This window comes from Cyphellophora attinorum, assembly GCF_001299255.1.
Source record: "Cyphellophora attinorum strain CBS 131958 chromosome Unknown Contig8, whole genome shotgun sequence".
Classification (NCBI taxonomy): domain Eukaryota; kingdom Fungi; phylum Ascomycota; class Eurotiomycetes; order Chaetothyriales; family Cyphellophoraceae; genus Cyphellophora; species Cyphellophora attinorum.
Genome location: NW_017253236.1, coordinates 990,177 through 1,011,495, shown reverse-complemented (window position 1 = coordinate 1,011,495; position 21,319 = coordinate 990,177). Strand labels below are relative to the sequence as shown.

Below are 21,319 nucleotides of genomic sequence, written 5' to 3'. Positions count from 1 at the left end.
TTGTGTCGTCAATTTTCGTGGTTGTGCAAGATTATGATTGCAGCCAGTCCATTGCGACCAGCCCGGAGTCCGCCCCAATGTGGCTTCTGCATCAGATATGCCTAGAATTTTCCGAATCTCATGCGTATGGAAATGCTGACCAGGCTGATGCCGGATACGACCAGATCTACTCAAACAACGGCGAAGCACTTCCAGTCTCGCCATCAGTGTTCTTTTCCAGATCCGCGATTTGCTTGCGCATGACATCGGCCCTGAACTTGCGGAAAGCTGTCTCAACCCTCCTCCGGACCTCTGGATCAGCTGAAATCGTCCGCTTGGCTGACCAGGCACCAGTTAAGCTATAGAAAAGGGCTTCTGTTAGCGTGTCCTGGAACAAAGTGTCCTACTGGGGTAACGAATTGGCGCGGGTGCTGGATTGCTTAATGCCATCCAAGGGATCCTCCAATGCTCAAACCCAGAAGCCACACAAGTGCTGATGCAGTTTGCCAATGACTTACAATCCGATTTCACCACCGACGAAGAGCTACTCAAGCGTCAGCTTCATACTCTGACGGACTGGTGTCTAACGAAGGACTCACCCCTGCGATTGAGAAGAACGTATAAGCAGCAATATCTCCCAGTGGTGTTGGCTTCATGAGAGGTGCGATGTCCGGAATTGCTTCTTGACGGCCGCTTGCGAAGACAACATGCGTGGGTTTCTCTGCAGCCTTGAAAGCTTGAAAGATCTTCTGTCTGTTGGACCTGAGACGGATAGCAAGAAAAGCACCCAAACCGACACCAACGATCGACCCAACTAGAGCATGGGTCTGCACTTTGCCAGCTGCGCTCACCAGGGTCTTCTTGTCGGTCTCTTGTAGGCTGCAATTGTCAGAAAGTGGCGTCCGATTAGGAGGCTTGGACATACTCATGCTTGAAATGCTCTTCCGCTAGCTTAGCCAAGTCCTCGCTCTGATGTTTGCGGAGCGCCGCAAATGAAGAGATATCGCTCATTGTGGCCGATGCACCTGATCCGGGGGGGTTTGTGTACTGTTAACACGGTACAAATCAATCGGACAGCACTCGTGACGTTCAGGCAGGTGATGTCTAGCTATATACTTCAGTCGTACCAAGCTGTAGTGCTCCAGCCGCCTCCAACTTCCGCCGCCACACCTTTGACGTCAATTGTACGGAGATGTTGTCCGGTCAAGGATCTAATCTAATCTCAGTCCGCCGTACAACAACACCTCTCTTGAACGTACCGACTCTGACTCGAATGGGCGCGCAGCCGACCAGCCGACCATGACCTCCTCAGGCCTGTACGCGCCCGCGACCCTTCCAAGCAAAAGCACAAACCCATCTCTTCATCCTCCTCGCTTGCCTTCTCCAGCAACCTCTCGAACCTGATCTCCTCCGCCAAAACGCCCAGCAACCACAACGGCACAGTCCCCTCCACCAAGAACAAAGCCTCAGGGTCGAAGTCCTCGATATTCACCGCCCACAACAAGAATGTCAAGAAACGCGCAGCCGCGGACGAGCAGTCCAGCGGAGAACAACGGCACAAAACGTCCGCAAACATTGGCCGCGCCTCTGACACTGACCTCCACCGCTCGAAGCGCAAAATGCTGGAGAAGACCCGCCTGTACAACGCCATGAAGCGCGGCGAGTATCTCGACCAGAACGGCGAGCATGACCGCGGCGGCTTGGTGGACTTCGACAAGAAATGGGCCGACTCACAAGAGGACCATGACGAACTCGTGGAGTCGTCCTCAGACAATGACTCCTCAGACGACAACGACAACGAGAATCCCGACCAGGAAGAAAAGCAAGTCCAATGGCTAGACGAGTTCTCCCGCCTCATAACCGGCACACCCGCCCAACACCGCAAATACCTCCGTCGCCAACGTATCCAACTCGCTGCCCAAGCTGCCATGGAAGACGCCTCCGCCCGGCCTGCCCTCCCCTCCACTCTCATCTACGGCGACACAATCCAAACCGCCGCGTTCAACCCCGACACCGTCATTTCAGACCGCATGTCCGAGCTAGCAGCCAAACGCGACAAGGAAGCCACCCCACCGCCGGAGACGCACTATGATGGGGAGGCGGAGATCCGGACAAAGGGGACGGGCTTCTACGGGTTCAGCAAGGACGAGGAATTGCGGAAGCAGGAGCAGAAGGGTCTGGAGGAGGAGAGGGCGGAGACGGAGCGGAAGCGGAAGGAGAGGGCGGAGAAGGTTGAGGCGAGGAGGAGAGAGGTGGAGGAGAGGAGACAGGCAGTGCTGGCGAAGAAGGCGGAAAGGGAGGGCAGGGAGGTTGATAGCTTCTTGGAGGGGTTGGGTGAGGAGATGCTGGCTGGAGCGGATACGAGCAAGGGTGGCAATGACGGTGGTGTTGGATAGGGCTGCAAAGTCAATTGTGGCAGGAAATGAGAGAAAGAAATCAGGTAGTATACACTCGTACCAACCCGAACTGTACAGTAAGAGTTCTGTGTATCTGTGCTAGTGTTACATCCTTCACTAATGCCCAAGCTAGACAACCACCAGCTGCATATGTGGTGATACAATTCGACCCTGAAAATACCGACAGCGGACTGTCCAAATTCAATTACCCAATCCATCCGCCCTTGCTAGGGAATGATGGGTGGAAGCTTGGGTAATGCGGATCCAGGCATTACCAACTGTGACGGCGCGTCACTGTCGTCTTCGTCTCCGGCGCCCCCATCGCCCTCGTCGCTCTCATCGTCCTCGCCAGCCCACTGCTCCTCGTCACTCTGGATATCTTCGTCCTCATCGTCTTCGTCGCCTGAAGAAGCACCTTCGCCACCTCGCCAGTGCATACGGTGCGAATAGCCCACGTCGTCATCCGAGAAATCCTCATCGTCAGAAATTTCCCCATCACTTTCCAAGAAAGCCCTCCATTGCGTCTCACTCCAATTCTGGTGTTCTTGTTCCTCCTCTTCATCCTCGTCCTCTTCCACCGGCCAATCTGTCTCCTCTTCTTCTGACTCGATTTCTGTTGCTTCTTCATTAGCTTCTGATGCTGCTTCGTCTTCTTCTACTCCTTCGTCTTCTGCTTCTTCTGCCGCTGCCGCTGCCGCTGCTTCTTCCTCTTCTGCCGCCATCGCCGTCGCCGCCTCCTGACTCTCGCCAAGTTGACCCGGCAACATCCTGAGCTCCTCCTGTACATCATCGGGACTTCTTTCGCCATACGCTCCCAGCTGCTCTCGAGCATCCTCTAGCTCTGTCTCTCTGAACTCTATATCTGCCCCAGCGTACGCGTCGTGCTCCGTCCCTTCATTCCATTCGCTTCTCTGCATAGTAGCAATGTCCTCGTCACTGGCACGAAGGCCCGTTTGCTCTCGATTTTCATATGACAAATGCCTGTGTTCCTTATCCCAGCGAGACCTTGCATCATCGAGAGGCTCAAAGATAGTCGAACCAAAATCGTAACCCATCTTGAAGGCCGCGTTCCCGAGATTCTTTACATCAGTCATGCTAAACACACGCTTCGTCAGCCTCTTATCCGCGAACCGGCTTTCCAAGTGTTGCATAAGCAGTACGTCCAAGCACTTTGGCAAATTAAACTTGAGTGTTGCCTCCAGCATAGCGAAGGTGATATCGACCGGGCTGTCACAAGCAACGTTCCAGTCGAGCAGCTTTGCAAGTAATCTGTCATCGTCGATATACTTCTTCGGACGCGTCGGATGAGGAAGGGGTCTCTCTAAGATCCGCCTTATCTCCCTCTCGAGAAGGACTTTATTGCACGAGAGGTAGCATGGCAAGTCGTCTCCCATGATTTGGTGGTCGAAATCCTTGTCGATGACATATTGATCATAACAAGCCTGCCGCAAGAGAACATCGCTCAGATAAGCTTTCATTCGTATCTGATGGGGCTCGAGCTTGTCGTATGTTATGAGACAATCTGGGATGTATTCGACAGGTCCGAGCATACCATGTCTTTCCACCATGCTCGCATCGAAGATAGGTGCTAATTTGACAAAGTGGTTGGGTCATAACTATTGTCATTGCGGTGTTATGCCCCGAGTCGCTGTCTGTCATCTTGGCATTGACGCACTTCGGCCATATCGGCCACTTCGCGAAGAGCGCTGGATCCGTAGCTTCTAGCGCTTGAGAGTGCTTCGGTGCGATTTCAATACTCGGGTCATCGAGGATTGTCCTCCGCCAAAGTCGGCGGCAAAGTGCCATGTGTGTCCTGAGAAGATGCTCCGACCGTAACCAGTGACTGGACGCTGCTGCTTGTTGCATTTCGCTGCGTTCCACCCATGTCCATTGCCTCCCGATGTGGCCGGGTAACGTCCAGAAAGCATCGCTACCGGATCTCGGCCCTTCACGAATGAGCGGATGGAGCAAGTCATGAGAAGCGTATGCAAGAAGCAGAAGCTTTTGGGTATATTCCACGAACGGAGGTAGGACTGCATACAAAGTCTTGCAGGTGTGAATCATGCATGGCTCTCTGGCGAAACTGAAGACTTTGAGTATCAACTCCGGTGGGAGGTCAAGCAGTCGAAAGGCCTCTGACTTTGCGGTATCTGCATTGACTTCGGATATGCGAGCGCGTTTGGACTCTGTGGAATCATCAGGGATTTGAGAAGCGTGCCTTTTTAGTGTCAGTGCTGCCATGCTGTAGACTCTGCGCGGAGTGTCTGGCATTAATGGACTACTTGAGCAGATGTGAACGTGAGGCGTCGTGTCACAAAAGGAGTGTTGAAGCTTTGCCGCATGGCTAGGGTGTACTTTGTAGTATCGAAGTCCACCGAGAGGAGGGCACGCGTCGGATGGCGCGTGACGTCAGACACGACTGTTTATACTAGTGGCAGGCTCGGTTCGGCTAGGGCCGTGCCTACCCTGACATTTGACGATCCCTGTTCCTAACTTTCTTGTAATGCATTGGCTCGCTTCGCCAACCACTACCATTCGTACGAATCCTCCCATTGCCTTCAATGAAGCAGAGTCGTCCTCGATGGACGACATGGGTTCGATGACGAGAAGGCCACTCGCTCTCCTCGAGCTTCCACGAGAACTCCTCATAAAGATCTTCAACCACGCCCTCGAGCCTTCCATGATTCACACCTGTAGGACGCTGTACAGGCTTCTACCCGACTTCATCGTGTTCGAGCAAACACTTCTGTTATGCGCATATGAATCCGATGACATGCTCAACGTTGACGAGAACTACAAAGCAGCAAAACTGCCAGGCCAGTCAGAAACCATAGCCGTGTCAGACCGTGAGGAGCTTCAGATGGTTCTCGCGAAGAGCCATTGGCTGCGGGTTCAGCATCTAAAGTGGACGTACGTGACGCTGTCTCAACGACTCTGGCAGACCGTCTTGATCGACAATCCCGACATTCAACTCAAACCGGAACACATCAAGGCGATACATTTCGTGTCTGAGCGACTTCCCGAAGACAGCATCAGCGTTTTCGAGAATTTCACCGACGCCACATGCACCGCCTACAAAGGCACTAGCTACGAAGGAGTCATCGACATGCATATCAAAATGTACGACTGCTTCATTTTCACAACAAGTAATCCTAATGGAGGTTATGAAAGAGGAACCTACAGTGCTTTCGCCAGAGTCAGATATATCCCGGACTGTCTGATGGTTTACGAGCCAGTCGTCAAAGCCTATTCGCTCACATCATGCCTTCGCGAGCAGTTCATTCGGCAGGCCGCAATAGAAGCCAATCCTAACACGGCGGACTCTATCATTCTTACGCTCGGGCGGCGGAACTTAGCGCGTAGTATCAGCTGCGACGAAAAGCTCTTGGCAGCACAGATCTGGGGTACCCTATCGCCATCGGCTCCGGACACCAACGACCGGACTCTGTGGCCTTGGCTTGCGCTGAATTACTCCTGCGGGTCACCCGTCAAATACACGTACGAGATGTTCAGAGCTTGTCTCCGCTTCGGCATGATCAAATGCCTGGATGGCCTGGTCGAATTTGCCTGTCACCGGATAGAGGGAGATGGCCTTGACGCCTTAACCGAGCGGTGTCCAGTCGAAGCCTCCGTCGTACTTGCGCTGGAGCGGCTGCTAGAGGAGGCCGAAGCGATGAGGCTGGACCCCAGGGCGGAGATTGTGAAGGCTATTGGAGGACACTCGTGGCATTTGCGCTACATTTGTTTCCGAAACGAGAGGGTGTACTGGACTTCACGCTTTCAGGGTGAGCCGCGTGGCAGCAAAAAGACATCCATGCCAGACCGTGCTAGTGACACAGCAAACTAGCCATGGCCCAGTTCGTTGACGAGAGAGCCACGGCGAGGCCTGACATAGTCGATCAGAAGGAACAGACTTCCACGGCGACTATGGTGTACGGTTCAGATGACATAGATTACGATATGATACCTCCAGCGTCATGAGTTGACTGAATAAGCAGTCCTCGATGAAGCAATGATTCGACCCTTAGCGTCGAAGACATACAATACCCAAATGTTAAGATCCTTAGGCATTCTTATCAGCATCCTATCTCACCACCACGCCTGCCCTGAGGAAGTGAAAGACCACGAGAATGAAAGGCTTAGTCTGGTTGACCATCACTAAGTAATATTGCCTCGCACTACTGCAGCTACAGCTACCTGATCTGCCATCACTCAGAGTGTACCAAGCCTCCTCCAGGACGCCGTGCAACAACAACAAAAAAGAGTCGTTCTATCAATTCTGCGTGCTATCATGCTTCCTCTCGCTGACCCGTTCCTGGGGGTATAACGTAATTTGGGTGCTGCTACCGGTAAACCGTGCTTTCTCTCGGACGCTGGGCGAAATGATCTCGCGAGGCCGGCTGTCTGGGTCCGACAATAGTAGGAAGGCCTATTGTGTTGCCATCTGGCGTCACCAGGTCCTGACTGGCAGCTTGATCACCCGCAGGGTCATTTCATTCCTTCCGACGTCCTTCTCGAAGCCGTCATTGGTTGAGTAACATCGCTGGTTAAGTACGTTCACTGCACCTGGCTGACAATTTCACTAGCTTTGCTCAAGCTTTCAACCATCTGCTGGCACTCCTTCCGTCGTCGGACTGTGTAGTCGCTCTCCTTCAGGAGATCGTCAAATTCTTGTGTGCGGTACATTTGCTCGAGCAATTCGCGTTGCATCTCGTCTTTCGTGAGTCTGAACAAGGGTCAGTATTGCATGGCAAGTTTCACGGAGCATGACTTACTGCACCAGATTGAGCATGATAGCTTTTGGCACCATGTCAATCATTGTGCGACGGGTAATGTTGAAGTACGAGTTGATGAGCAGCTTGATGACCTCAACTTCCTGGTTCTCTCGTTCGGAGAGCGTTCCGCTGGCTTTCAACGTTGGAGGGGGTGCTTCCATTGCTGCCATCTTCTTCTTGTTCTTGCTTGCAAAGAAGGATCCAAAGAAACCACTATTTTGTTCGGAGCCGTCCGTAGGCAGAGAAGGCGAGCCGGCGCGAGGTGGTAGGTTCGGCTGCAGCGGCTTTCCAGTCTTGGGGTCAACCTGCGTTGGCTTAGCGGCGTTGTGTCGGTCGTTCACAATTGCCATTGCGCGATGGCCGTTCAAGAAGTCCGGATGACCTGTGTTGATGTAGCAGGCTTCCATAGCCACCAGATCGCGCACAAGCTTGTTCGTCGGGTCCATCGCTTTCCGGAAGAACGCAAGCACGACTTGGGAGAGCTTATCCTTCAGCTGAGGATACCGCCGGAAAAGCTGCTTGCCGAGCAGCTGTCCCAAAATGCGTGCCAATTCGTCGAAAACCAGAGAAACACACTTCAGTGAAGGCTCCTCCAACCGCTTGATCTGCTGCTTGACGATTAGTTCGAACGCCGTGGTCCCGACAAACAATGCAGGCGAAGAGCCTGATGAGTTGTAGAGAATGGTCCGAATGTCGATGTCTTTGACTTGCTCGAAAGGATCGATCGCCTTGATGCCGTTCGAATATAGTTCGTGGAACACAAATGAGATTCGAGCACCTCCTGACAACTCGTTGCTGGAGAGCTCTTGACTGTTTCCGTCCAGGACTGTCCGGTATTCGTTCGAGAATTCTGTAATGATGTTGAGAATGATATTTGCACTGTTGCCAAGCAGATCGCCTGCACCCAGTTGATCTAACTCTTCCGAGTACTTCTTGAGGGAGCTCGAGATGCGAGTCTTGATGTCTGGCAGTGTCTGCTTGATGTGCATCATGAGAATGAGGTTGAGCTTCCGGGCGAGGTATGGCGTGCCGCAATACGAAGCTTTATTCCGGTATGATGGGTGATTCTCGAAGAAGTCCTTTTCGGCTTTGAGCGCCAGGTCGATTCGCTTCTTGTTCTCAATATCACGCTGTCCTCTGTTGACCACAGGCACGTATCCAAGTCGGAGTGGAATAATCCGTCCAGCAAGAATGTCAACCACGTCCGTCCCAGTGTCCATCAAGTCGATCTTTGTGAGAACACCAATTGTCCGCTGACCTTCAGGATCAACTTCTCTTGCTAATTTCAAGCCATCTGAGTTGGCCAAATCGACGTTGGCGGCTGTCACTGCCAGCACGATAGCATTGGACTTTGAAATGTATTTCAGTACCATGTCTCTGATCTGCTTCTCAATGTCTCGTGGTTGATCGCCAACAGGCACTCGGGTGAGACCCGGCAGATCGACGAGTGTGAGCGTGAGAACGTTTGGTGAATAAATCCGCAGGTTGATGGGATGTGGTGAGATACCGACATTGCGGCCTGCCTTTGCTTCGGTGTCTTTGACGATCTCTTCTCTTATCTTGTTGAAATCGTAGAACTTCTGGCCGGGTAAATGCAGGAACTCCCCCCATTCATCGACGTTCGCTTGTGAGTCTTTGCTATCTTTCAATTCGTTCTCGGAAACGCCATTCGACTGGAGTTTCGCAGGTACGGGTCTGTTGACGAGCTGGAGGACGAGCGGTCTTCGTGTTACGATGCCGGAGCCGCGCGGTAGGCTGCGGACTGTCAGCATGCGCTCTGAGTTTCGTTGGTCTTGGTGTCTTACAAGTCACGGCCGACTATGTTCTCTAAGACAGAACTCTTGCCGCTGGACTGGGAACCAACCACCGCGATTTGCGGTAGGTCAATTGGGTTGTTGACCTTTTCACATCAGCCATGGCAGAGGCATGCGGAAGGGACATCTTACGCCAACTGTACTGAACACATCTTGTAACTTATTGACGAGCGAGATCAACTGCGGATCATTGACGTTGATCCTGCCCATCCTGTCAGTCTACCTCCCTTGACCATGAATGCGGAAACATACGCAACACCCCCCGGCGGAGTCGCCATGGCGGGTCTGAAGGATATCGGCGCGGAGTGCTCGCTGTTGATCGAAAGCTTGCGACTATCAAGTTTGCGCTGAGCTGCTATGCGGAGAGCGTCGTCAAGGCTGTTTGTCGTAGAGGAAGATGGCGCTCGTTGAGTGTCGGATGGGTGAGACGATGGGTTCGACGTACTAGGAGGCTTGGCAAGACTGTCCAGAAGTGATTGGCCGCCACGCCGCCAGACAGGCATCAGTGTTGATTTCCATAGGTATACTATTTCCACGTCACGGAATGATGTAGTCTCAGGAGGCTAAGAGGGTATGAGCGTGCTTCCCAGCAGGCAGAAACAATGCGCCTTTCATTCACTCTCTGAGTGGCAATCGCCGTTCTGCCAACAGAGGAAAGTGCCACGGGACCACGTTTGACGGGCATTTGTCTACTGACACTCAATCGGGGCGCCTCCTGATTCAAGCGACACGAGATCAGCTGATCTAAGCTAAGACAATCGTCCCGGTCCTCTATCTGAACTATTGCCTGTGAGTGTGTGCCCGACTAGGGGTGTAACTGGATGCATCTCCGATACCCGCCCCGTGTATACCATCCCATAGTGACTGTGTTGAGAGTGTGTCACTACCCATGCCATGACTGTCAAACGCCTCGAATGCTAGATCCCTAACCAAGATATCTATATGCTATATTCCAATCTTCTCGTGACCGCTGGTATAGATGCAAATCGTTATAGCGTCGACCTGATGGCGCTGGTCCTGCTTATCTCGTGACGAGGAGCCTCTCTGGCTAATGAGCCGGGTATCGCTTCGGCGGGCACAACTGAGTTGGTCCATCTTCACAAGTCAGCATCATCCGCAGAGTGGGCCGGTGTCACTTACATTCTGATCTTCCTGTCGTCGCCGCCCGATGCAAACATGCCAGGATCGACAGGATTCCAATCCACAGTGTTGACCGTTGCTTTACCACTTTGACCCTTGCCATGACCGTAGAGTTGCTCGATCAACTGCGTGTTCTCTTTGTGCCAAACATATACGAGACCATCTGTGACGACGTTAGCAATGTCGCGAGCATCGCTACGCGACTCACCTTCACTCCCGCTGAGCACAAAATTCTCAGCCGCCCCACCGAAGCAGTTCCGTACCATAAAGCTGCCCTGCTTTTGACCAGTGAACGTCTTGACCGTTTCCCGTTTCTCGAGATCGAACATGTGAACTTCACTGGCCTCCAAATTTAGCAGGACATATGAGCTGTCTCTGCTGACACTGATCCCGGTGACCCGACTGCCCAGATGAACTGAGAACTCTTCTCGGTAAGTGTGATAATTGAAGCAATGCAATCGACCCTCGGTGTCTGCCACAACCATCCGTCGTCCGTCAGGCGTGATGATCACAGAGTCTGACCTGAAGCCACCCTCCCAGACGTGCTGAGGAGTCGACGAATCCATCCGCCAAAGGCAAAGGGCCAGACTGCGGTTGTGACTGCCAGTGACAAAGCTCATGGAATCCGGCCCCCATGCAGCCTCGGTGATAGCATAGCTATCTGTCGTCCTGTGCTCGAAAGTTGAGATCACACGTCCTGTTTCCGCATTCCAAACTTTGGCTCTAGCGTCAATCGAGCACGTGATGAGTTTCTTGCTGTCCGGACTCCAAGCAAGTGAGGTGACACCTTTGCTATGGTCCGTCAACCTGTGCTTCAGCTCGAAAGACGGTACACTGTAGATCAGCGCTGTCTTGTCCTTACTCGCGCTAGCAAGCATTGTTCCGTCAGGCGAAAATTGAACGTGCCAGACTTCGTCAGAATGATCCTCCAGTAGATCAGATGTTCGCAGAGGGAAAGCGTCGCGGCTGCAGTCATGATCGTCGTATAGCGATGGGGCAACGGAGGTGTTATGGTATAGACATTGATTGATTTGAGCCTGCTTCACCTGGGCGAAGAGCTCAGCAAGCCTGTGTTCTCTGAGCATGACCGATGGTGCAATAGATCGAGAAAGGTCTTGCAGCAATTTGAGCCTCGCCTGCTCGATCGTATCTGCCCAGTGGGCCCTGGATCGTAGATCCTCAGGCGGACACATCAGTAAGGTTGACAAAGCGTGCAATTTGTGCATATCATAGTCAAGTGGAGTCAATTCTGTCCTCAGGACCGTTAATGCTCGACTCAGTTCTCGCTGGTCCAGAAGTTCGAGAAACTTCTGCTCGCGTATTGAGAACAGCATCTGGCCTCGGTTGAATCCTTCTTTGAGAACGAGTCCACCACCTTGATTTTGATCAGCGCTTTCAGCACCAGATCCCGTGCCAAGCAATATCGACTCAGCTTGATTCCATCGCCCATCAAGCACCGCTGATCTGAAGGCTGCGACCGAAGGACTCTCCAATTCAAAGCCACTCTCGTCGGCAAGCACATCTGCTGCACTGGTGTATCCAAGATCATTCAAGCCTTGGATTAGGATCCTGGTGATTTCCTCACGGTTGTGGCCATGCCACTGTGCTGTGGTTCTTACCGGGCTGGTCTTCTTTGTGGCACCATTGGCGGCAAAACTCGCACCATTAGTGGCTGATCTGTCGTGCCCGTTGAGCGCAGGCTGTAAAGCCTTCTTGAGCGAAGCGCCGTTGGTCTCACCATTGTGGCCATTGGATATTGCTTGTGTAGAGCTGTCCTCAGGCCGCATATTGCTATCGACTCTCTGTCTCTTTCGCTCGGGACTCGCGCTTGCGCGCCTTCGTCCGCTTGGTCCTATCGATGCGGCTGAAGATCGTCTTCTCCTGCCGTGCACTGATCGAGTGGTGTATCGGTTTGAGGAGGAGTGAGTGGCTGGGGCTCCGGACGATGCGGATGGGGCTGATTGAGGGGGTTGGTGGGAAGAGAGTTGGGGGAAATCTGATGTAATTGTGGACGTCGAGATGGATGGGCGGTCGGAATTGAGTTGGGGAATGGAAGCTTGATCTTGCTCTGCCAGGACTTCAAGGCGGCAAAGCCGCCCTTATTGACTTCACTGTGCTGGCTCGACCGAGGAGCAGTCGTTACGGGAAGAGGTTTCCGGGATAACAGAGGCTGATGCTACGCCTCTGGACCAGTGTTCGGGGAGGCCTACACTGGTATTGATAAGAGTGGCCCGGAGGAAATGATATTCGTTCGTTGGGAGTGCTCACGGTCGGTTTGTACCGAACGTATGCTGAGTTACGGCCGTGGATCTGACTGCGGGGATACCCAGATCCGTGAATTGTTCGATTGTCTTGACAGGTGTGGTGCTGTTGATGGTACTAATGGGGAATGAAGACTCTGGAAGACCGTCCCATACAAGTGGAATGGCAACAATAGTGCGGTGGATGGTATAGAACGGAGGGAAGGAAGTGAATGGTCGTGGCAATGAGGTTCGGAGAAAGCCAACTGCAGCGTCCGACGAGGTCATTCATACCTGCCCAGACCAGAGGCGACAAGGGTCTGCGGTTGGACCCTCAGCTTAGCTAAGGTTTCAACGAGATGGTCCTCTGTCCTTCAGTGGTGATGGTCAAGTACAGTAGTAGCCTGGACGAGTAGGACTGAAACAGCTTCACATTGACAAGCAACCACCACTCTGTAGCATGTATCCTCTCTACAAGCGTGCTGTCCCACGATTCACCACATGACCGCACACGATCAGTACTATGGACTGCTTGTGACTTCGCCTATACTCGATCGAGCACGTTCACACACACTTCATCCACAGATAAGCTTGATCAGAAGGTCGTGACCTGCATTCATTGGGCGCAGAGCACGACACAGGCGCCTGTTTCATCCGAACACATGCTTTGGGGATGTGGGATGTAGTCATTCGACGGTCGAGTCTCTGGCTTACCGAATACAGCGCAAGAAGTAGTTGTCTCTTCACCGTGGGCCACGTCCATAAGTACTTAAGTATCTAGGTATCTAGGTGTAAGTCAAGGAGATCAAGTATTCGTATCTCAGCAGCTCAGGTGCAAGGTCTGGGCATACCCTGGAGGTGAGGGGCATCTCCGGCTGTAACGTTTTAGCGGCGCCTGGAGTTGAACGCTGTCAAGCAATGCTCAGACCGCTTTGCAATAAGGCTCCTGTATTCTGTGATGCTGCATCGCTGCTCCTGTAGGGTAGCTTGCAAGCAGCACATGCATGCTCGGTCTAGGTAAACGTCCACGTCTGAGAACCCGCCACAGCACAATCGAGAAAATATTAGGCAAGAGCATTGAGGATCTGTCCGCGCTTTCCTACGTCAATAGAGAGCTTGGCGTCTGGATTGAGCCTTTCGAAGACGGCATCGACGAGAGCTACGTCCCTTCAGCATCTGCACTTCCTTTTGCTTTTCCGCAGCCACTCAACTTCCTCGAAACCACTACTCGCACATATCGCAGAGCCATGCCTGCCGCAAAGGCAAAGAGCGATGAGCTGGGCGAGCCCCAGGGCAGCATCTTCTCCATCTCTGGTCCCGTTATCGTTGCGGAGGACATGATTGGTGTATCTATGTACGAACTGTGCAAAGTCGGCCATGACGAGCTTTCCGGCGAAGTCATTCGGATCGAGGGCGACAAAGCCACCATTCAGGTGTATGAAGAGACTGGTAAGTCACTCATCAGGAGCTCTGATCAATCGCTAACCAACGTTCAGCCGGCGTGACTGTCGGTGATCCTGTCTGGAGAACACAGAAGCCTCTCTCTGTCGAGCTCGGCCCCGGTCTTCTAGAGACAATCTACGACGGTATCCAGCGGCCTCTCAAGGGCATTGCAAAGAAGGTCGACAGCATCTATATTCCTCGCGGCATTGCCATTCCTGCCCTCGACCGGGAGAAGAAATGGAAATTCGAACCAACTATGAAAGAGGGCGACCATATCTCGGGAGGCGATATATGGGGCAAGGTTGAGGAGAATACACTGATCAGCGAGCACAACATCCTCTTCCCACCACGAGCTCGGGGCACCATCAAGAAGATCGCAGGCAAGGGTGAATACACCGTCGCTGAGCCGCTGCTGACAGTCGAGTTCAACGGCGAGGAGAAGGAATACCCAATGATGCACTCATGGCCTGTCAGAGTTCCTCGACCTGTCACTGAGCGGAAACGCGCCGACCAGCCTTTATCGTCGGTCAGCGTGTGCTCGATGCGCTGTTCCCGTCCGTGCAGGGCGGTACTGTGTGCATTCCAGGTGCTTTTGGGTGCGGCAAGACTGTCATTTCCCAGTCTGTTTCCAAGTTCTCCAACAGCGATATCATCGTCTACGTTGGATGCGGTATGTACGCTCCTCTCTGAATCCAGATCCGTACTAATCCAGCCAGGCGAGCGAGGCAACGAGATGGCTGAAGTCTTGATGGACTTCCCAGAGCTATCGATCACCATTGACGGTCGACAAGAGCCCATCATGAAGCGCACATGTCTGATTGCCAACACCTCAAACATGCCTGTCGCGGCACGAGAAGCTTCTATCTATACTGGAATCACAGTTGCAGAATATTTCAGAGATCAGGCAAGGCCGTCGCCATGATGGCTGACTCGTCGTCACGCTGGGCCGAAGCTCTGAGAGAGTTGTCAGGTCGCCTCGGAGAGATGCCTGCTGACCAAGGTTTCCCAGCCTATCTCGGTGCCAAGCTTGCTTCCTTCTACGAACGTGCAGGCGCCTCCACGCAGCTTGGCTCGCCAGAGCGTGAAGGTAGCGTCTCGATTGTCGGCGCCGTGTCACCTCCTGGCGGCGATTTCTCAGACCCTGTCACCTCATCAACCCTCAACATTGTGCAAGTCTTCTGGGGTCTTGATAAGAAGCTCGCACAGCGCAAGCACTTCCCTAGCGTCAACACATCGATGTCATACAGCAAATATACCAGCATTCTCGACGACTTCTACAAGAAAGATCACCCCGATTTCCCGAAGCTGCGAGATCAAATCCGAAACCTCCTCACCAATTCAGAAGAACTCGACCAGGTCGTGCAATTGGTCGGCAAATCGGCGCTGGGAGACAGCGACAAGATTGTCCTTGATGTGGCTGCCATGTTGAAGGACGACTTCCTACAACAGAACGGCTACTCGGACTACGACCAGTTCTGTCCACTCTGGAAGACCGAATGGATGATGCGCAACATGATGGCTTTCCAGGATGAGGCTCAGAAGGCTGCGTCGAGCGGTATCTCATGGTCTAGAGTGAGTGAGCAGACGAAGGACATCCAGCACAAGCTTCGTTCGATGAAGTTCGAGCTGCCCGATGACCAAGAGGCCGCTGTAAAGAAGTACGAGGAACTGCAACAAAAGATCACAGAAACTTTTGCCAGCATCGGAGACGACTGAGGCACGGAGAAATAAAGCCATTTCGGCTCTGAGAAGTGAACCGCATGCAACGATGCCCTGAGGGACGCTCCAAGGGTGCGTGAGAGACTATTCGACAGAAAGAATTGGCGTTGTATGGGAATTTCCCACTATTGATCACACACGAGACAAGCAAGCGAAAGGAAGCTCATACCACCACATGGATACTATGCTGCTGTCATGCAACCGAGGAGAAGCGCAATGCAGTACAGGCAAGTAGGTGCAGTACTAGACAATATGGACATTTCAAAGACCATTGAGATACTCCGACGCCAAAGTCTTCTTGGACGTTCTCCGCAAGTCGCTCTCGCTCCTGCTTCTACTCAAATTTGTTCATGTGTAAAACCCAATATCCTCGCAATCTTGCTGCAGTCCCATCCTCAATCTGTTACTGTACCATCGAGACCATCCCTCGGCAACCCTAGGAGAAAAGTTCGAGTCAACTCAATTACGCCGAGTAAACCGAAACCCATTGCTTTCCCCGCGTTGATCGACACTTTTTTTCTCCGCAACACTGCTCACGAGTCATGGCGATGCGCCGAATGAGGTCACCACCTGGTGTCGTTGCTGTAAGCGAGGTAGGTGATCATCATTGCTTGTCATCACTTCGATGGCTGTGGTATGGACGCTCGGTTCTGTGTGGCGCGGCTATATTGCGGATTGCCTAGGTGCTGGTCCGACGACTTGAGGCACAGTCCGAAATGCGGAGGTGCATTTGTCTGTGATTGTGGAGAAGGACTTGTGAGCAACAGTAAAGGTATGGCCGACTGTGATTTTTCCGGGGTAATTGCACGGCAGATGGCGATCCTAGACTAGAGTGTTGGAAGTGGAAGGTGACATCGCGACCACTATACAATGGATTGTTTCCAGTATATACTCCCGCCACAACTCCTTCAAGCCCTTTCACCGCCTTGGCTCGATCTCAACATCATTCGACCACAGCGCACCATGCCGTCATTACGCCAAACACTCATTTCCGCCCTCTCCGTCCTCCCACCCCTAGCCCTCGGCACCCCTCACGCCGTCCGCCAAGCAGGAGCACCAACAGTGACGATTCAGAACGGTACCATAGCCGGCGTGCACAACTCCAACTACAATCAGGACTTCTTCCTCGGTATTCCCTATGCTCAGCCACCGTTGGGCGATCTGCGGTTTCGAGAGCCACAGCCATTGAAGGATGTTTGGAGTGGAATGCTAGAGGCGACGAAGTATTATCCGGAATGTTATGTGAGTTCTTTGGCCTTGTCGAGCGAAGGAATCCGTAGGGATGTTGATGCGACTGAATGTAGGGATACGGCTACGACCAAATCGGCTACGAGCAGTCCGAAGACTGCCTCGTTGTAAACATCGTACGACCGAGCGGTTTCGACGGCCAGGCCCTACCGATTGGAGCCTGGATCCACGGTGGAGGCTTTTATATGGGCGGCGCGAGTGATCTGCGGTACAATCTGTCGTGTATGTGCTCAATCCTCTGACACGGCCAGTTGCCTGTATCCTGATGCTAGGCGACAGTCATTGTAGAGAACTCGGTGAAGATCGGTCATCCCGTTATCGGTCTCTCCATGGCATACCGACTGGGTCCGTGGGGATTCTTGAATGGGCAGGAGATACAGTCTGAGGGATCGACCAATGTTGGGATGAAGGATCAGAGGTTTGTTTTGCCTATCCGAATCTTGCTTCATGGGGCTGGCCTTGACGGAAGTTTTGCAGACTTGCCCTGCATTGGATCCAGGAGAATATTGCTGCCTTCGGAGGCGATCCGGCTAAAGTGTAAGTAATTACCTGTGGAGGACTCTGCTCTGCAAATATGGGAGCTGACGACGGATCTGCAGGACCATCTTTGGAGAATCAGCCGGTGCCACTGCCGTCGGGCTGCACGCCATCGCATATGGAGGCAAGGACGAGGGCCTCTTCAGCGGCATAATCGGGCAGTCCGGAAACCCCATGGTGGCAGCATACAATGCAACAACTGGCCAGCGCACCTTCGACAATATCACAGACATTGCAGGCTGTAGTAACGAGGACGACAAGCTAAGCTGTCTCCGCGGCAAAGACTTCGATACACTGAACACTGCGTTCAACAGGACTGGCATCCGCTTCAGTCCGGCGCCAGATGGCGACTTTATACCCAACTCGACGTATGGAGCAGTCATCAACGGCGACTTCGTCAAGGTACCGTATATGATTGGCGCCAACAGCGATGAAGGCACCAGCTTCGGTCCCGTTGGAATCAACAATGATTCCGACTTCCGAAGGTATCTGCTGCGGTCCGGCCTCACGGAGGACTCTGCGCCGATTATCGAAGCCACATACCCCGATATTCCTGCCATTGGCATTCCTACGACACTCACCTACACGCTCAATTCGTCCTATGGCTATCAGTACAAGCGCGGCAATGCTTTCGGGGGTGACCTGTCAATGCACGCTGGACGCCGGCTCACCAACCAGCAGTACGCCAACTACAATGTGACGACTTACTCGTACCGCTTCAACACGATCCCATACCCACTGCCAAACTTCATCGGCGTAGCCCATTTCCAAGAAGTGGCCTTCGTCTTCGACAACACCGACGGTCTCGGATACGCAGCAAATGCCAAGCCATTCACAGACGTGCCGGAGAGCTACTTCTACCTTGCTCAGCTCATGAGTTCGATGTGGGCGAGCTTCATTGCGACAGGTGATCCGAACAACCATATGATGACGGCGCCGCATTGGCCAGTGTATATGAATGGTCCAGGAGGAGATCCAGTGACTGGGGCGGGAGGATATGGAAAGAACATGGTGCTGCAGGCGAATGACACGGGGAGTTATGTGGAGGATGACACTTACCGGGCAACGGGAATCGCGGCTCTCAATCAGATGTGGGGGACTGTGTTTGGGAGGTGATTTGGTCGATTATGACTGGCAAGGCTGAGGGTCTCGGCACCATCGGCTTGAGCTGCCAGGACGGCTCGCAGCATTGAGTTGTAGATGCGAGCAACCGTTGGTGGAAGAAATTGACTGCGGCTTGACGGCATCATGCATCGAGCCCAAAATGCTTCTCTTGACACATGTTGAAAGCTTGATGACGATATGGGCAGGCCGCTGAGCTTGTCATACCGAATCCTCTCGGTGTTGAATCTCCAAATTGCAGCTCCATGATTCTCGCCATCGGGAGGATACTGATACCATGCGGCTTAAAGGAAGGTCTTCGCACGAGTAATGAAAAGATGGAAATGCTGACCGGTGAAGTCAACGGACGGTGGCTGTGACCAGAAACCCCGAGGCGCGGATGCCTGCAGTGCAACACACGCCATCCCACTCTTCGACTAGCGTTTGTGGGGCAATCAGGCAAATGCCACGCTAGCGGCTCGTGCCTGCCAATAGCGCTCATGCGATCTCGTGTCATATTCGGAACTTTGGTGCTGAAGGGACTCGTTGAACAGGCATGTTCAGACTAGGAGTAGGCTGCGACTATGACCCAACGACATCGATTATGACTGCTGGCAGGCATCATACATCATATTCCAAGGTTATGACCTTCCACTCAAGTGGTCGGGTGAGTCACCTGCCGAGTCCGACAAGCAGCCTATTCCAAGGCTAAGCCTTGTTTGACCAAACAGCACATGTGCACTGCCTAATTCACCCCCGCCAGGTTCGCAGTGAGTGTTGCCTTTATATCTGAACTCTCTCACCGTTCTCGAGCTTCTCTTTGCTATCATCGAATTAACAAGAACGAAACTCAGATCAACGACAAATACAATGGCGGACGCCCTCGCTGCCTGGCGCCCGCCAGGGTCGCCTCGCCCAAGCATCGGATCGGATGCAGCCAGCGATCTTCTAGGCAGTATCCCGACTATGCTCGCGGGCGGAACCTTAGGTCTACCCGCATATATCATCCAGATCTTTCCACAAGTCCTCGCCAAACTCGCAAAGTACCCGAGGCTGTCGAAGTTGATGAGCGTGCTGCTCACCATCGTGTTGGCATCATATCTCAACGCCACGAAAGTCACAGAAGCCATCTCAGCAACTTGGTCGCAGTTCATCAGTCTGTTCACTGCTTCAATCACCATTGACGGAGATGACCCCTTCGTTCTCCAGGTTCAGAACTTCTTGCGTAAGAAGAAGATTCTCGGGCAGGGGAACAACATGCTCGGAGAGTCCAGCTATCAGATCCTGAAGCGGGACCAAGAAGATTGTCCAGATGACGACTATGACGACTGGGGCAATCCGATCGACAAGCAGCAGAACGGAGATGAAGAGAAGCCATTCAAGATGGTGCTCCACTCCACGCGCAGTATGCTGTTGTTCCGGCACAAGGGTCGAAGCTTTCTCGTACGCAGAGATCGAGATGATTCGACCTACAACCCAGGTTTCTCTAAGAGCCTGCGATTCTTCTGCTTCGGATGGAGCACGAAGCCTATTACAGAATTGTTTGCGGATATAGACCGCGGGCAGAAAGTGGTCCAGTCGCAAGATCGACTTACCTCAATCCGAAGCTCAGGGCAAGAGCACGGCTACGGTAACTGGTCTCGACCTCAGAACCGGCTTGCGCGTCCAATCAGCACGGTGAACTTGGATGAAGGCCAAAAGGAGATGATTGTGCAGGACATTGCCGAGTATCTGCACCCGGAGACGAAGGCTTGGTATCAGCAACAAGGTATTCCTTACCGTCGTGGCTATTTGTTCTACGGTCCTCCCGGAACCGGAAAGTCATCTCTCGCGATGGCTCTTGCTGGCCAATTCAAGCTTGACATCCACATCATTAGTTTGCTGGATAAGAATCTTGACGATTATAACCTCAACCGGTTGATGAAGAGTATGATTGGTCGACCTTGTGTTCTGCTCGAAGACATCGACTCTGCTGGTGTGTCTCGTGATTTTCAGGACGACTCTGATGATGACTCTGACGATGACTACAACACGCGTTACCGCAAGCAACAAGCGAAAAGCCGAGTGACACTGTCTGGTCTGCTCAACGCTATTGATGGAGTAGGCGCCCCTGAAGGCCAGGTCCTGATCATGACCACCAATCACAAGGAGAAGCTCGATGACGCTTTGATTCGGGCTGGTCGTGTCGATGTAAGTGTGAAGCTGGCTTGGGCATCGCGGCCTCAAGCGCGAGAGATCTTTATGCGAATGTATCGTAGAAGACTCAAGACCACGGTGAAGGTTGCCACCAAGTGCACCTGCGAAGCTGATGCGTCAGGTTCGAATGAAGAGGAGCTTGCAGGACTGGCCGACCGATTCTGCGAACAAATTCCAGAATACAAGGTTTCTCCTGCCGAGCTGCAAGACTTCATACTCATGCGCAAGAGCTCACCGCAGAAGGCGGTCAACGAAATCAAAGCTTGGGCCGATCAGCTCATTCGTGAACGGGAAGAAGCAGAGGCAGAGGTAGAAAAGAAGAAAAAGCAGAAGGAGCAGCGGCGGAAAGATCGGCGGAAGAAGCGACATGGTGAATGGAGCGAGGATGACGAGGATGCAGATACTGAAAAGAACACCGAGGACGGCGACGGCAAGACTGTGACGCCTCCATCAGGCTTCGAAGATGTCGTTGCAAAGGAGAAGAAGGAAGGGCTGTTGAAATGGCTGGTGAAGCAGGTCATCAACGGACCGGATCCAATTCCGGTTGCTGCTGTCGAGGAAGTAGCGCAGCCGGTGGCGGTCGCCTGAATGATGGACAATTGGTGATTGCTTTGATGGAGTTGGTGATGGAGTTGAGTGCGTCTTCAGGAAATGAAGAGAGGTGATTTCGTTTTGAGCGTTCAGACATGCCTAATTGAGCAATGGAGCAAATACTATCTACTCACCTTTGA

General features: G+C 52.9%; 9 protein-coding genes across 9 annotated transcripts; 5 read left to right on the top strand and 4 right to left on the bottom strand.

Moving 5' to 3' along the window:
• Positions 1–166: 166 nt before the first annotated feature.
• Positions 167–990, bottom strand: AB675_5681 (uncharacterized protein; the record flags this gene model as incomplete). Its single annotated transcript, XM_018145914.1, has 4 exons — positions 167–338; positions 498–523; positions 579–858; positions 905–990. The coding sequence occupies 4 exons, from the start codon at positions 988–990 to the stop codon at positions 167–169; spliced, it is 564 nt and encodes a 187-aa protein (XP_018001749.1).
• Positions 991–1,278: 288 nt separating this feature from the next.
• AB675_5680 (uncharacterized protein) lies at positions 1,279–2,375 on the top strand (the record flags this gene model as incomplete). The annotated part of the gene is made up of 2 exons (XM_018145913.1): positions 1,279–1,295; positions 1,367–2,375. 2 exons carry the CDS (start codon positions 1,279–1,281, stop codon positions 2,373–2,375), a joined length of 1,026 nt encoding a protein of 341 aa, XP_018001861.1.
• A 227-nt stretch (positions 2,376–2,602) lies between these two features.
• AB675_5679 (uncharacterized protein) lies at positions 2,603–3,943 on the bottom strand (the record flags this gene model as incomplete). Its single annotated transcript, XM_018145911.1, has 1 exon — positions 2,603–3,943. One exon carries the CDS (start codon positions 3,941–3,943, stop codon positions 2,603–2,605), a length of 1,341 nt encoding a protein of 446 aa, XP_018002161.1.
• A 1,022-nt stretch (positions 3,944–4,965) lies between these two features.
• Positions 4,966–6,222, top strand: AB675_5678 (uncharacterized protein; the record flags this gene model as incomplete). The annotated part of the gene is made up of 1 exon (XM_018145910.1): positions 4,966–6,222. The coding sequence occupies one exon, from the start codon at positions 4,966–4,968 to the stop codon at positions 6,220–6,222; it is 1,257 nt and encodes a 418-aa protein (XP_018002090.1).
• Positions 6,223–6,932: 710 nt separating this feature from the next.
• AB675_5677 (Vacuolar protein sorting-associated protein 1) lies at positions 6,933–9,467 on the bottom strand (the record flags this gene model as incomplete). The annotated part of the gene is made up of 5 exons (XM_018145909.1): positions 6,933–7,101; positions 7,151–8,905; positions 8,956–9,050; positions 9,097–9,166; positions 9,217–9,467. 5 exons carry the CDS (start codon positions 9,465–9,467, stop codon positions 6,933–6,935), a joined length of 2,340 nt encoding a protein of 779 aa, XP_018001979.1.
• Positions 9,468–9,953: 486 nt separating this feature from the next.
• Positions 9,954–11,891, bottom strand: AB675_5676 (WD repeat-containing protein 26; the record flags this gene model as incomplete). Its single annotated transcript, XM_018145908.1, has 3 exons — positions 9,954–10,059; positions 10,105–10,267; positions 10,313–11,891. 3 exons carry the CDS (start codon positions 11,889–11,891, stop codon positions 9,954–9,956), a joined length of 1,848 nt encoding a protein of 615 aa, XP_018001814.1.
• A 1,457-nt stretch (positions 11,892–13,348) lies between these two features.
• AB675_5675 (V-type proton ATPase catalytic subunit A) lies at positions 13,349–15,503 on the top strand (the record flags this gene model as incomplete). The annotated part of the gene is made up of 5 exons (XM_018145907.1): positions 13,349–13,793; positions 13,841–14,313; positions 14,409–14,457; positions 14,504–14,628; positions 14,685–15,503. 5 exons carry the CDS (start codon positions 13,349–13,351, stop codon positions 15,501–15,503), a joined length of 1,911 nt encoding a protein of 636 aa, XP_018001878.1.
• A 966-nt stretch (positions 15,504–16,469) lies between these two features.
• AB675_5674 (Lipase 1) lies at positions 16,470–18,407 on the top strand (the record flags this gene model as incomplete). The annotated part of the gene is made up of 5 exons (XM_018145906.1): positions 16,470–16,748; positions 16,811–16,976; positions 17,034–17,172; positions 17,232–17,291; positions 17,354–18,407. The coding sequence occupies 5 exons, from the start codon at positions 16,470–16,472 to the stop codon at positions 18,405–18,407; spliced, it is 1,698 nt and encodes a 565-aa protein (XP_018001940.1).
• Positions 18,408–19,262: 855 nt separating this feature from the next.
• AB675_5673 (putative mitochondrial chaperone BCS1-B) lies at positions 19,263–21,176 on the top strand (the record flags this gene model as incomplete). The annotated part of the gene is made up of 1 exon (XM_018145905.1): positions 19,263–21,176. One exon carries the CDS (start codon positions 19,263–19,265, stop codon positions 21,174–21,176), a length of 1,914 nt encoding a protein of 637 aa, XP_018002136.1.
• Between the last annotated feature and the right edge of the window lie 143 nt (positions 21,177–21,319).